Source organism: Myiozetetes cayanensis, unplaced genomic scaffold, assembly GCF_022539395.1.
Source record: "Myiozetetes cayanensis isolate MyiCay16 unplaced genomic scaffold, myiCay2020 scf5-8, whole genome shotgun sequence".
Classification (NCBI taxonomy): Eukaryota; Metazoa; Chordata; class Aves; order Passeriformes; family Tyrannidae; genus Myiozetetes; species Myiozetetes cayanensis.
In genome coordinates this window covers 96,967,518-96,983,330 of record NW_026087742.1, presented here as the reverse complement: position 1 = coordinate 96,983,330, position 15,813 = coordinate 96,967,518, and the positions used below count along the sequence as shown (strand labels likewise).

General features: G+C 38.2%; 1 protein-coding gene across 2 annotated transcripts in view; it reads right to left on the bottom strand.

Moving 5' to 3' along the window:
- SHROOM2 (shroom family member 2) overlaps positions 1-15,813 on the bottom strand; it is a 120,469-nt gene that overhangs the window by 72,014 nt on the left and 32,642 nt on the right. For both annotated transcript variants that reach the window (XM_050332923.1, XM_050332924.1), the window contains exon 2: positions 583-734. In XM_050332923.1, the coding sequence (XP_050188880.1) occupies positions 583-734 (152 nt within the window). The remainder of the gene's footprint in view (positions 1-582; positions 735-15,813) is intronic.

Genomic DNA, 15,813 nt, shown 5'->3' with positions numbered 1-15,813 from the left:
GCACATGCACTGAAGAGCACCGTCTGTGTCTGCACACCAAAGGCAGGGAAGCGAGGCTGACAGCCTGCCCTGGGCACTGCACTTCAGGAGGACAGGAAGGAACAGTGTCCTGACTCATCATATCACCACAGTATTCACAGAATACAGTGCCTTGGTTTTTGCTTTGACCAGCAGGCTGCCTCTTCTTCCATAAAGGGTCTGTGTTTAAGGAGGAGGTAACACCACACAATATATATGTCACTCCCGGGCAGGTGGGGCTCGTTAGCCCTTAAAGGCAACCCACCTACGTCCTAAGGACCTCGCTGCCACCGTCCAAGCTCGCTTGGCCCCGGCAGATGAGCCTTAGGATTAAAGGGTGGGCTCAGTTCCGCGCACACTGTGTCTCACCTAAAAAATCCAATGCGCAGGCTGGAAGGTGTAAAAAACCTTCCCCGGATCTTCGCTCGCGAAGACTGGCCATTATTATTTATTATTATTATAACACTGAAAGTCATTAACATGCCGAATCTTGGCAAATGAACTTGCTGAATACCTTATAGCCTGAAACACATTTGGTTTTCCAGCTGAAGGACACAAGCTTACCTTTTCACTACAAGCTTCAGCGTCTTGTGTGAACCTTTCACCAGACAGATTGCTTCTTGTCGGAAGCCAGAGAGGCCCACATCATTGATGCCAACAATTTCATCCCCAGCCAGTAACTTGTCCACAGCGGCAGCTTTGCTCCCATCTTCTATCTGGAAAAAAAAAATCATATATCAAATGGCAGAATTATTGAGGTTGCACAGTGTCACCTTTAAGATAATGAGTTCTCAATACTAGCTTCAACAAAAATTAATACAGTTTTAAGCGCTTAATGTAATTAAGAAGGTACACTAAAAAACTCTGCAAAGAAATAGTAAAGATAGAGAGACAATTAGAATACGAAAGAAACAAAAGAGCGGAAACCTCCTGAGAAACTAGAAAGCTAGAGGGAAATTTGGGAATATGAAGAAGAACTTCTTTGCTGTGTGTGCAACTGAGCACTGAACAGATTGCCCAGAGAGATTGTGGAGATCTCCCTTCATTGGAGATATTCAAGAACTGTCTGGATGCAATCCTGAGCAATATGCTCTGGGATGACCCTGCTTGAGCAGAGACATTGGATCAGATGACCCACTGTGGTTCCTTCCAACCTTACCCATCCTGTGAAAAGCATCTGTGATCTTGACCTGTGTTCAGTACTGAACATGTAATAATACTTGCAAACAGAGCTTTTGGGCAGGCATTTTAAAATCTGGTTCTCTAGAAAAGGTGGCCAATAATATTAACCACATAGTCAATAACATTTACCACACAGCCAACTCCAAAAATCTGGCAATGCAGTGAAACTCCAAAATACTGCTTAACAAGATGGTCATGAAAACAAAGGTATTTTCATAAGGAACATAAACACTTAGGAAAACATCTGAGAATTTACAATCCATACAGCTATTTAACAGGTCTGACTAGAAGAAGAGATGATGGTCTGAGATCCAAGAAAGAAAAACATGATGTCACACTGCTGAAAAACACAGTGATACTAAAGGAAATTCAATGGAAGATTATCTTGCTGCCACAGGCATCTCTTGTGTGCACTGTATTTTTACACAGCTGTTCATAACATGTGGCAAAACACATACAAGATAAATTAAAGATTCAGGCTTTAGCAATTCCCACCCCAATGAAGTTAAAACCCCCCACATTACAAGAAGTTACCCATTTTCAAAATTTAAAACAAATCTCTAGGGCCTGAAGAGACAGATGAACACGTACAAACAGTCTGAACAGATTTCAAACCAGGATTACAAGGATGCTGTGAGGTTTTGCAGGGAGCAAATTAGAAGACCTAAAGCCCAACTAGAAATTAATCTGGCTACTGCCGTAAAAGGTAATAAAGAAATATTTCCATAAATACATTAGCAACCAAAGGAGGGCTAAGGAGAATCTCCATCCTTCATTGGATGTGGGGGGACCATCCCTTTAAAAGATGTGGCACTTAGGGACATGGTTTAGTGTTGGACTGTAGGTGCTGAACACTTTGCAATTCAGTCCCTTGGCTTTCTCAGTTTCTTCCCATCTTCTCTGCTGTCAGTGCAGCCTCTGGCTTCTGAGTTGCTTGGCCTCATGATCTATGCATTAAATTTTATTCCTCCCTCACTTACTCATAATCCATATCACACATCTTCTTGTACATTTGACTCTTTGTCTTCAAAGCAAAGACTTTCATTTGCATCTCCACTATATTTTGCATTGAGTACAGTATCTCCAAGTCCCACATTATTAAATGCCAGCAAACCTACAAAGGGTAATTCCTTGTAATCAGCCCAACTGAAGAAAGCTTCATAAAGAACTGCCATCTTCTGAGGCACCAAAGTCAATCAGCAGCGAGATAAATCCAAAGGAACCCTAACTTCATGAATTCTGAAACTCACAGTACAGGTTTTAGGAACAGTCCAGCAACAAAAATATAAATTAAATAAGCTAATAGAAAAAGCAATGTCTCTTTAGGATGATCTCATACAGCACTCAATCTCAGTGCAGGCACATAAAAGCTCTCTTCATGTAATTTTATGATAGATGTTCTTAAAAATCTTCAGGCCTGTAAATCTAAGCCAAAAAGAATGCCATGAAAAATGCTTAGTCTTATATCCCATTCTAAAACACTCATTATTAATACTAATCAAGCAACTTTACTTTCAGAACTTATCTTTAAAAACCCACAGATAATTAAAGACAGAGCAAGTTTCTACATCCCCATACATCTAGTTTTCAAGTTATGACCTGTCCTCTGACCTGCTCACATATCCTCTGAACATTAAGAATTTACCAGAATATCAAGTTATCTCTGCAAATCTTCAGTAAAGTTGAAAACAAGGGAGTAGCAGTGGAAATTGCTTATATGTAAGGAAAGATTTCAGTTCAGACATGTCAAGTACAAAGTGTCTGCCATATGAGGGGACCCTGGAGTCAAGCAGAACAGAATCAGAGAACAGCCTGGGACTCACATGTCTGAAGCCCAGTAGGTTAGCAAAGCAGTGCAAAAAACATTAATGAAAGTCAGAGTTAAATCACTAGAATTGTAGGGAGAAGGTCAAGGGGGAGGTGAGGGGCAGAGAGGGAAAGTATCTTGCAGGAGTACACACTTTAAACTCCAAATGTAGATGTCAACCAATTGCAGCCTTTTGCCCCAGGCAAGGCACCCAAACATAATGACAAGGGTGGGAAGCTCCTGGGCCCTGCCACCTGGGCCAAAACACTTCAACAAGGTCTTTTTTTAATCTGTATTTAAAAAAAAGGGGGGGGTAGGGGGACAAAAATCTGTCTCCTAGGGTTTCAAGGAATGTTTCATTGTTCTCAGTGAGCGTGTTTGTTTTTTCTTCAGGCTGGCAATGCACTGACGGCAGGGAGTATTCAGTTACCCCCTCTGAGTTTTAATTTCAGCAGGGAAACTACACATTCCACACAGTGCAAGCTTTCCAAAGAGGCTCTGGCTATCCAAAACAACATTGATCAAAAAACCCTCAAAAAAGTATTTTAAAAAAATCAAAACCCAAACACAAAGCTGAAGCCATCCACATGAAAACTAGAAGTGGCTTTCTTTAACGCCTTGTCTTCAGATCACCTGCAGCTAGGGAGAATAAAAACTACACAGTAAAAGTCTTCCCAAGCTGAATAATTTAAACATGAACCTTTCATACTGAGGTCCCCAAATGGCTGTACAAATATGATTCCACTTGACAATGCACTTTAAAGTGGAAATGGAAAAGTTAGGCAGGAAAAATACAATTTCTTCTGTTACACTAGGAGTCCTTCCTTTAGTCATAACAACTAAAAGTATTAGGCTTTGCACACACAAAAAAAAACATAGCCAGAAAAAAACCATAAGGAAAAGACCTCTTCAAAAATATTGCCCTACTAACTCTTTGTGTAAAGTTGGACAGTGCCATTATCCTACTTCAGGTGTCCTCTTCTTCTGTTTACTAGTTTTAATATTTGTCTTTATTTACCCATTTAGTAGCTTTCCATCTCATCAGGTCTTAACTAGAAGTGTAAATACCAACCAAAATACATAAATATTTTAGAACTAGTGAATATACTTAACAATGTCACTATTTTTCACACCTCAACCTTGAATGTATTTTACTCATCATCTTCAGTCAGCTATGCTAAGCTGTGTTCAGGATTTAAGCCCAACATTGAAGACTGAAGCCTGTATTACTTATCTAACTAACACCCATTTCTTTTTGAATTTCAGGTGTCCAGAAAAACTAGGTCAATAGCTGAAAATAAAGCCTTGAAAACTCAGAGGGAGGTTTTAAAATGAAGTCTTTCAAAAACAGTCAACAAGAAGAGATCTATCTCAGTCACTGTCAGATACGACAGAACGTAACCCTGAACAACCCTTCTGCTCAGTCTGGAGTATTTGCAGGAACTGAAAGCCCACAGCACACACATCTCAACATTTTTTACAGCAATACTAGGAAAAAAAGGCACATAGAAGACAAAAAAAATCAACATCTTATTTTCTTATAAATCATAGACATAAGCCTTCAGAAGACATGTATAGTTACACTGCCTATCTCGGATGAGTAAGAGTTCTAGAAATGCCCTCAAACCATGTTTTTTTTATGCACTAAAAAATCATACTGCTCTTACTATGCTAAATTAACAAGAGTAAACATGGTGACTTCCTATCCTTAGCAGTGATGTTGGTATGCTACCAAAAAAAGTGTTTTCAAAAGGAGATGAAAAGGATGTTTGTTGATGAAAAGCATCTGCTTAGAGAGTCTCCAACTCTCACCCTGCTGTCTCTGATGACCTCTCTATAACCAAGGAGAAAAGCAAACTTTGGGATCTGTGCTTCTGGGAGGATTGTGTCTGCAGACTTTGCCATCACAACTGTATCTACATTAATTGTCACATCTTCCCAAATTTATTTTTGCTTATAAAATACATCCGCAAAACAGGAAGAAACACTGATTCAAGATGTAGGTAATAGGATTTAAAAAAAAATTGGAAAAAACAGCACACATGTAAATCTGGTATGCAAAATTCTTCCTGTAAAAATGAGAGAGCCTTGAAATGGGGGAAGAGCCGAGCCACGGAGAAAAAACCTAACAGCTAAATACACAAACACATTCAAAGGACACAAGCCTGTATTCCCGCTGTTGGTAATAAACACAAAGGGGAAAATAATGGCCTATATTTGCAGCTTTGCATTGCTGTGGTGTTGACGGGGAGCACCAGTTCTAGAATGTGACCGCTTCACTTCTGTGTTTATCAGGTCTGACGCTTTACTTAAAATACCCACATTCCTCTATAGACACCTGTATAAACAAGCAGGAGACAGGTTGGGGAAATGCCGTGTCACACGAGAGATCTAGTTTTGTTTACAAAGAGGACAGTTTCTTGTCCATGCTTTCTTTTGATAGGGTGGGAGACGGGATGGAAACCCAAACCCAGAGACAAACACAGGAAAAAACAGCGCCATTTATCAGCACTCTGCTATCAGCTGCGATAAACTATTTTATCATAATTCACTTCTTGTACAGCCAAGAAATGATTCTGTGGTTGTTTGTCTTATGAGCAACTAATACAGATTTTTTTCAAAAACCTAACAATCTTTGTATGAGATGTTCAGAACAAATGAAATGTAGGAAATGTTAATTATTTCGATTTGCACAAAGAGTTAAATAAAGCAGAAAAACCTCTGTAGTTCAAGCCTGGCATTTGTGTAACTTTGAGGAATCAATAAAGATGTAACAGAACTGACTTAACTCCAGCTATACATTCTGCAAATGCAGTCTTGAGTGGCAAGGGCTGCAGTCACTGGCAAGACTCATGGCTCAGACTGAGGCAGGATAAAACAGGGGTACGAACTCCAACAGGACCAAACTGGTCCAAAAACAATGGGTGTGTGTATGTAAGGCATCACTCACAGGCATGCATATCACTAGAAGCTGGGCAAGGCTAATGCACTTGATTTTACATTCTGACACATCTTTTCTCTCCCACTCTGATTTAGTACCTGGACACTGAAAGAGACTGTTGGAAGGACACCTGGCAGAGAACAAACTCCAGCCCCCTTTTATAGAAGGGCCCAGAAGCATAAGTGGGAACAAGGCCCAAACCAATGCAGGATGTCTGCAACATGTCTGCAACAAAGCAAGGAATTCCACACAAACCTTCATGTTACTGGAGGGTACCTGTTAACCCAAACCACATCTCCCCACAGACTGCGGGTTAGACAACCAGCATTAACCATTCAACATGAGCTTTAAGGAACACCACATAAAGCAAAGAAAGCTTAATGATGTGCTACCAACTCGCAAAATCTGGGCCTATACAATACTATCCAATACTATTAACTTGGCAGTTGCTGCACTTTGATCAAGCAGGTAGGTGGCTACTGCTTTTGGTGAGCGTGGAAGTCAGAACTTCCCTTTTGCATTTGTACTGTAATTTCACACCCCATCAGCCACTGCCCCTACTTGTTTTTTCCCTGAGATTATCCTTAAACATTACAGAAAACAGCATCAAATTTTAGGAATGATTAGTCCAGAGCAATGTATTTCCCTAAGAGCAATTTCTTTCTTTCCTACCCCAAGGGCAATGGCTCATGGTCCCTGTCACAGAACCACTGAACAGGCTGAGAAATCCCCCTAGTCCAGCTGCTCTTTTGAAGTGTCCACCATTGTGTTGTACAGATCTCGAGCTGGCAGGAGCCCTGCCTTCTGTCAACAAGTGATTCTTAAAAATCAAAATGGAAACAATTTTTTAAAGGGTAGAGTTCAGTAAGAGGACACAGTCTATCACAGCCCTTTCTAATTGCTCTTTATTTGGTGCATTTAAACATTTGCATATTTGCCCAGAAATCTTCTTCTTTCTTTGTTGCTTCTGTGTTTTAAAGAAAGCTTCATATTTTGAAAAGATAACCGTTGGTACAGTTCTTTAAGTATTTATTCAATTCTTGTAACGGTGTCCACACCACTGTTTTGATTAAGGGTTTGCCATCGCTTCTGCTGGAACAGGCAATTTTTGAGAGGGATTTATTACAGCTGTAAAAACTAACTCCAGGCTGAAACATAACTTCAGAGGTCCTCAAACCAGAAGTGTTTAAGAAGTATGGTAAAATACCAACCATTTCCCTTTTTAAAAATTCATACATAGGCTGATTAATACTTTATTTCAACCTACATTCAAAACAATACCTACTATAAGCCTGTGAGAAAATCTTTCCAATTATAAATCATCAGTTACTATTTCTAAAGAGGATACTGTTATTATATCTGATTCTTTAAGTCACAGGGTTGTTATGAGCTCTGCACATTGAAGACCAACTGAAGTATTTGAAGTTAAAAATTTAATGAAACTTTTCTTCAAGAAACTAATGATAACAATTTCCAGATGAAAAGTATCAGGAAGAGAGACTTCATGTAGATTTGTAGGTTTTAAAAACTGAACAACAGATGTTTATTTTTAAAGGGTTTTTTTCAAAGTGATTCCATTGTTTCAGCAACAGAAGTTGGAAACTTTTCATCACTGCTGAATATTTCTACTAGAAATAAATAAATTTTAAAAATCCTTAAGAAACCCTCCAACAATCAAAAAACCCTTGATGCTTTGAAAGCATAGAGTATGTAAAATAATATATAAAAAATAAAAAAGGTGGGGCTGCTGAGTGTCAAGAACTTAGCTGGTTTTTTTGCCTTTAGTACCTAAGCTTTGCTAGACACATTTTACAGCTTCTAAATAATATTTGCACATAACCCACAGTAGCATGCCTACATATATTCAATCTCAACAAAGCAACTAAACATTTATAATCTTTGGAGATCTTTCTGTACAAGTGACCCTGCAGGAAAGCACAAGTCCACCAGGGAACCTGCCTAGTTCTTACAGTCCTGCCAATCCTCAGCTGACAAGGCCAGAGCAAAGCCAAAACAGACCCAGGTTACTAGGAGTAAGAACAAGGCCAAGACAAGAGTGGAAAAGATGGAGATATTGGAAGCAGGGGCAGTGGCAGAAGCCTGCTGGTGGTGCTGATCCTGAACCTGAAGAACTCCAGTCCCACTCCTCCCTCACAGCAACGTGACACTTGCAAAGCATGGCTTTTTTTCATAGCATTTGATCAACATTTAGATACCTCCCTACTGCTGTTTAGAATTTGGACAAGCTGTATACTACTTATTCAAAAATAACTCCAAGAATAAGCCATGAGTTTGGGTTTGCATTTTACAGAAACTAGACATCCAACCCAGAGGAACCCATTTCAAGTTAGAGATATCTTCCACTGTTATTAAACATATCTTCCTATCTTTTTTTTTCCAAAATGACAAAATAACCTGTATAAGAACAGAGCACATAATAGTGCTATGAAAAGAAATGGCCAGAAGGCCAAAAGAGAATTTTTTCTCTATATGCAGTTTACTTACTCTAACAAGCCTCCTATCAGAGAAGTTTGAAAGGGTTGGATTATACATATTTACTTGTCCAAGTTTACTTATGGATGATTATATATATATACTGTTTGCATATGCAATCTGTGCAGTTACCATAAAGCATTTTTATAGGTCTACATTTTTGTACTTTCAGTTATTACGAACAATGATAAGAATGGTTAAAAAGAGGTTATGCCTAGAAACAACTTATATTTTATCTATTCCAACTGATAACGTGAACAGACTTCCAAGAGGAAAAATACAACCTGACAAAGTAATCTTTACGATCGTAAGGTTCAAGGCTTTTTACTTTGCAACTATCACACACTTTCAACAATGCTGGTTTATCTTTCTGCCTTCCTGTCCATCCCAGGAAAATAATGTCACAGCTTGCTAATGTGCCCTTGACAATAACATACTGAATGCAATCCAACAGCCTGTAAAACCACTATACAATTAGGGAAAGGGTAGGAGTTTCTGACAAATCAAAGAAAAAAACCGGAATGTGCCTGTATGGTTATGTGGGTAGGGCTGCACATTAATTACAAAGGACAAGACTGGTTTCATCAACTTACACATTGTTTGCGAAGAACTTTGACATGCTGCAAAGAAAGACACTGAAAGACCTAGTAGGTGGCAACAGAACACTTACTGGAAATAGATTTCACCTATTTCATTCAGGCTATCATATATTCAGTCTAAATGTGACCTTCTAAATTAAATTTAAGTTGAATCTATGCCTATGTCTAGACATTACTGAGGTTTCAAAAAAAAAAAAACAAACAACAAAAACACCACAAAAACGGCAACACTCTTAGACACAGGTAGCACTGATTAAGATCCAGCAACAGAAAAACTGTTTCATTGCCTATTAGTTTCAAAAAGCACTGTGATGGGTCTGCAAAAAGCCACAGGAATTTTACAGAGAGTGTTATGTTTCCATTTTAAATACTTGCTCTTGAACAGCCCATTTTTCACAGAATGCTTATCTTGACTAACTCATACCATTATTTAGTTATAGTCACGCCTGCTGTTTGGGGCCTTCCATTTTTATCATAGCACGAATGTTCATTTTTCAGAGAGTGAGAAAGTATAATATTCCCCAACAATTCTTGTAAGAATATTCTTACCAACTCCTGAAAACTTGATTTTATAACAAAAGTAAAAGTAATTTCTAATAGTTACTGTAGAAGTACTTAGGAACCCATTGCTACACAGTGGATTGAAGAGAACATAACATTACACATCTAAACAAAAATGTAGCAGACAAACATTAATGAGAAGAGAATGACCTGTCCTCATAACTGATGGTAATTTTTTTCAGCAAATTTCCCCCCTTGCAGTATTATTCAACTTTAGAGAAAAAAAAAAGTCTCACCAAGGTGCTGAATTTTTAAAACATGTTTTATTTGTTGATTCCCTTACCCATTCCTTTGCAAAGAAAACAAACAAAAGAATTCAAAAGAAGGGTCAGACTCCTCCTTAAATTTGAGGGTTTTAAACTTTAACAATAGAGTTTGTTCTTTACGTTAACTTTTGCTCTCTGTTCAGAACTGATACTCAGGTTCACACAGCACCCAAATTACAGGCTGAAGCCTTCCTTTGCAACCATCTTCCTCAACAATTCAAGTATTTAAAGCCAAGTTCAAACAAGAAGACACATTTATTCCTTCCTCCCCCACTCCAGTGTTAAAATAGGCAATAAAACCTGAAGTTGTCTTAATTCAGCTTTATATAATCTACACAACCACTATAATGATGTAGTTCTTCAAACTGAATAGACAGATACCTGTTCCCACTCGATGAACCCCATGTTTCTGCCATGCACTCTGTATGCAATTTCAATTCTTCATTCTTAAAGCAATAAAAACCCGGAAACAAGTGGGATGACCCTCAAGAAAACAAAAAGGCATATTATTATAGAAACAACTTTGCCTTTAGTTTCTTCTCTGTTCTTGTTTATTACTCTCTCAGTAAAGGAAGAAGGTTTCCCCAGCTCCACTTTCACCCAGAACTCAAACGTGAAAAGATGAAGTAAACACCAAATACAACACTGAATATATTTTTTCTAGGGCAGGAACTGCAATGCAATTCCTTCTAAAATTACCAAACAAAGTTCAAAAAGCAAGTTGCAAAGGACTCCATGGCAGTTTCTACCTAATCTGGTCCGTTTTGTCAGCTGGCAGTACCCTGAGCTGCCTGGTACAGTCAGACATCAGAGGCAGACTACTAATACAATTAACAGAAAACTCTCATGATGTGCCAGTAATAAAAAAGCATCTCAATAAAGAAACTACCAGCATTTTTATTGACAAGATGAAATAGTACCCATCTGCCTTCCTAGGCCACATACTCAGCTGAGCAGGGCATGAAACATTCATGAAGCTCGAGTTGAGCACCAACATCTTAAGTCTGTTCTGAGTCAGGAACCTGAAAAAAGCAAAATTCAGTTCTGTGGAGTGGGATTAATGTATAGCAATTTACACTCCAGGCATCAATTACATTATGGTATCCCTGCCCTTTTTCTCCTAACCATCAGTACTCAGTTGACATATATTTCAGATCTAACATAAAAACCCACCAAAAAAACCCAAACAAACAAACAAACAAACAAAAAACAGAAAACCAACACAAGGAAAAAAAACCAACCCAACAAAAAACCCAAACAGTGTAAAACCCCCCACAACCCCAAAACTTTCTTTAAAACAGACATTCTCCTTTGTTTCTAAACAGACCTAGCTGTTCATAATTTCAGGTCCTTCATTTTTTATAGCTTATTCTATATACCATTCCTTACAACTATATCACTTGATATCACAGAACATTAGAAGAAATTCCTTCCTCGTGAAAAATTTACCACAGGAATTAGATATGCAAGGATTTTCAGTGCCTCTGTGAGTATCTTGCCACCTTTTCTCTATTTTAGAGGTTTAAGTCATCCTAGAATTAATGAGAGATAATGAACCAATAAGATAATTATACTGGGTCAATGACAAAAGGTGGGTTTTTTCATAAGAAATTACAGGATTGTGCTGTGAGTTAGCAAATAATAATGCACTAAAATCACCATGGATTAAAATAATGAAAATTCACACAAATACAAGCTTCAAAAAGCTGCAAGGATTTAGTAGTAAATTGTGTTGTGTCACAGGAGAGTATGCTTACTACTCCAAATGGACACTTCCCAAATTGGCTTTCATTCTCAGCTCTTTTTCCAAAGCTTTATTGTATTACACTTGTTGCTGACCTAATTAGCTCTAGGAGCAGGCAGATTACTTCAAAGACTTAAAAAAGATAGTTTTAAAGACGTATCAAAGCATTACACGCACAATTAGCTGAATTTCCTGATTAAAAATGTGCATTTAATTATGACAAAACTACTCAGTTTGACAAACATCTGTACTTCTGTTTGGCAAAAGTACCTGTCATCTGTGCAGATGCTCTTATTAAAAGACACATCCTGTTCATGCAGCGCAATTCATAACTTCACTATGTAGCACTTGCTCAAGTATGAGTGGAATTTTGGGTAAGAATGTTTGTACAGTAATTCTTGCAACACAGGAGAAAATTTCATAATTACACTTCTATTTTCCGACAGTGGTGGTGGTACCACTGTATATGCACATGTGCGTGTCATACACACAGCTTACTGTCCCTCACCGCTGCCTATGCCGGCAAACACGGACACTTCTCAGGAGCATGTATTCCAGCAGCATGCAACCACACTAATGAAAAATTCATGTCTGAGCACACCAGTTTAGGATGTCACTGTTGGCAGGAGGTTGACTGTTCCAAACACCACACTGCACAGGAGACTCTGAACTTGCACATCTTGATAATTGACAGACCATTAAAGACTGCCTGTACTGACGTCCTGAAATTAGTCTGAAACACGGTTCAGGAAACTGAATATTTTGTGGAACCCAAAAGATACTGTCTGTATTATTTGTGAATACCATGAAACAGCTGTTTCCCTTTGAGAGAAGACACATCTTTAAAGCCTAACACTGAAGCATGCAAGAGCTGGGAGCAAAGCAATATTTTAACCCACTGTTTGATAGTCCTGGCAATTTCCCACCAGCACAGTCTTACAAGCATCTTCACAGAAAAGCAACATGGTCTCTTGGACAGCCTGCCCAGCATCCACAGTATTTACATTCAAAACTTTCCTCTCCTTCTCAAGCCTGTCACCACAACCTGCCTTTCCCCCAAAAGCATATTCTGAGCAGAGCCCTGATTCTTCATATGGTGAAGAATAAAGGATTCCCTAGACAAGAGCTATGCACACAGGCTGAGACTGAATCACAAAGATTATTTTTGCACTCACTGACTTGGAGGCTGAAATTTCAAAGCAAATATTAAACCCATGCTGCAAATATCATTAGGTCACAAAGTATTATAAGACTTAGCTCCATGTTGAGTTGAAGAAAAACATCAATCACTAAAAACAGCAGAGAAACAGTCTATTCTTATGAATGATACTCAAATATTTAAATCACATACTATATTACATAGCATGCACCAACAGTTGTACACTGAAAAATTTTGTTCACACTGTATTCAAATTACTCCCAATTCAGTAATTTTTATACTCTAAATTGTAGGAAAACCTTTTATTAAGATTTTATTTATCATAGTAAAAAAAAAAAAAATGAATGTTTGACTAAAGCAGCAACTGGAAAGCCTTCTGCTTTCCAAATTAAATAGGCAACATGTCTGCATCTCTTGTTTTGGGGACAGAAGCTGACCAGCCTTCAATAAGATAATTCAACATTTTGTGACTTAGGAAACTGTCGTATCTGGTGAAGATTCTGTTACGCACCTCAGACTACGATCAGCATCATATTAGTTGCATCATAAACTAAATCATTAGGATGCAATTTTTTTAAAATAAAAACTACATCTGGAGACATGTAATTCTAACATTACTTTGTTTAATGAAGATGCGTGCACCTTTGCCTCATGCCTGCCTTTATTCTGGATCACCAACCATGCAGGCTTTGGAAAAGATATTTTTGAGCCAAACATCTAACAGGTCCAGCATATTCATAGAGCATGTTTCTCTCTCTGCTTCCACAAGTGTTAGCACACTTCATTATAAACATAAATGTTGGGAAGTTCAAATCTGTACCTAGGACTGCCCATTCACCTCTTCTCCAAGAAGTATCCTAATCATCGTCTGCAAAAGAGAAAGGAAAACCCCCAAAGTGTGTGTGTGTGTGTGTGTGTGTGTGTGTGTGTGTGTGTGTGTTAAAAAAAAAAAAGTCACATTCCCTTTGTACTCTCATCCCAGCTCTACCAGTCTGGGATTGCTTCCACACAGTGGCTGAGGAGCACTGCATGTCCCAGCATACAACCTGGTGGTTAGAGCAGTCTTCCAGCCATTGACAGGAGGTCAAACCACCCCCAAGGAGAGCAAGAAACATCTCTTGTTTTCTGGACATGCACGCCAACATTTGGATAGAACATAAAAATGAGCAATCACCACTGCTGGTGCTGCCTAGTTTGATCTCACTTTAAGAAGAGAATAATTAGCAATCTCTCAACTCAGAAAAAAAGAAGGGAAAAAAAGAAAGAAGTGAGGAGGGAAGAAACAGCAGTTTACTCTAAGCTTATTGTTTGTAAATTTGCTTTGGTACTGCAATCCCACCTCTCCTCTTTGAATGAATCTGGGAGAATTCAGACTGTTTCTCTGTACAGATGTTCATGTTGGGATACTCCTTTAAGTAGCTCCTTGCTTAACAGAGAAGTTTCTGGATTACCTATTTCAAGCACTTAATTACTATAAACTGCATATGGACTTCTAGGAGCTAAATATCAGACACTGCAATGACCAATTTGTAAACCTCTAGAGTTTTTGTTTAGCCAGTTATGGACCTGAAGACCAGTTAATGATTTTTTGAAGTATGTGCCTGATCTTAGCTCTTGAAGAGAAACCTTGCTATTTTTACTGATAACTCCTTTAAAAGAAATGGTACACCTAAATGTGGACTCAGAGATTTTGCTTTTGTTTGTTTTCTTTTAATATTAAAAGACTGATATATTACTAAATATCAAAGTTAAGGACTATTGAAATTAAGAATGCATTGCAAGCCTTTTAGTAAGCAAGTCAATACAAATCCACTCTTTTTTTTTATTAGACAGCTATTCCTATACTTCCTGTGTTGTTCATTGCTTCTCTACCTCAAGAAGAGATAAGGACTATGAGAAGAGTGAGTTCAGATGCCTTAGTTCCTCCTGTTTATGTTTATCTAGAATTTCAGAAATCCTTCACATACACCTTGGTGAGAGAAAAGCACTACACAGATACACCAGAAAGATATGAAGCTACTTAAATTCAGAGGAAAGTTGTACTGGTGTTCTTGGATTTTCCTTGTCCAGTAGAGGTGCAGATGTGCCTTTTGGGAGTACATCTCTAACCCCTCAGCTTCCTCCCACTAAGCTGAACAACACTCTTTATTTCGTGAACTGTGGAGAACAACACGTTTGTCCTTTCTGAGACACAGAAAGGTAGAGATGGGCTAGCAATAATCTATTTAAGTTGGTCTGGGTCTGTACTACACAGCAAGATATTAACAGCCATGGTATTGTGCCGGTGTGGGCTGAGGTTGATACTCTTGAGCCACTCAAGACAGGGAAGAACCACAGCATTTTACATTAGGGAGTTTCCAGAGCTTGAGTAAGACTGAAGTGCAGGAAGTTAGATAACTCTGCAATAAAAGATCTAAAATTCCCATTTCATTATTTAGGAAAAGCTGCAGGGACTCCTGCTGCGTTCACATATTTTCTGAGCTATGTGAAGTAACTCTAAGTAAAACCATTTCATGAAGATCTCTCAACATTACCAGTTAAAACAAGCATGGTTTACCTCTAGACAGTACCTCCTCCTTCCTTTATTTTCTAAGCCACTGTTTCTGTACAGATTATGCAGGATTTTTCTTACTTTAAAATATTTGTTAGTTACTTAGACTAGTTGGCTGCATACAGGATTTTAGAGCTACAACAGATCCATAACTGTTATTAGTCATAGGTTTTTCCTTGTCTGGGTATCATCCAGTTTAAGTTTACAGATAAAACTTCACTGCATTTTCCATGTGGTTATCCAAACCACAAGTTTTTGTCTTCTATTCATAGTTTTCTCATTACAAATAGAAATCCCTTTCTCCTCCCTCCTTTATCAGTTATCTGCTATAGCTATTATTTATATTTCAAGACTATTTCAGAATGTGAATTAACTTTCTGAAAGTACTATCTTTTTACTACATGCCCCTTTGAACGCTTTAGTTTTATTATTCCTATTTTAGAACTTTTTTGGTACAGGAAGTTTCTGGAATACTATTGTACTACATTTCAT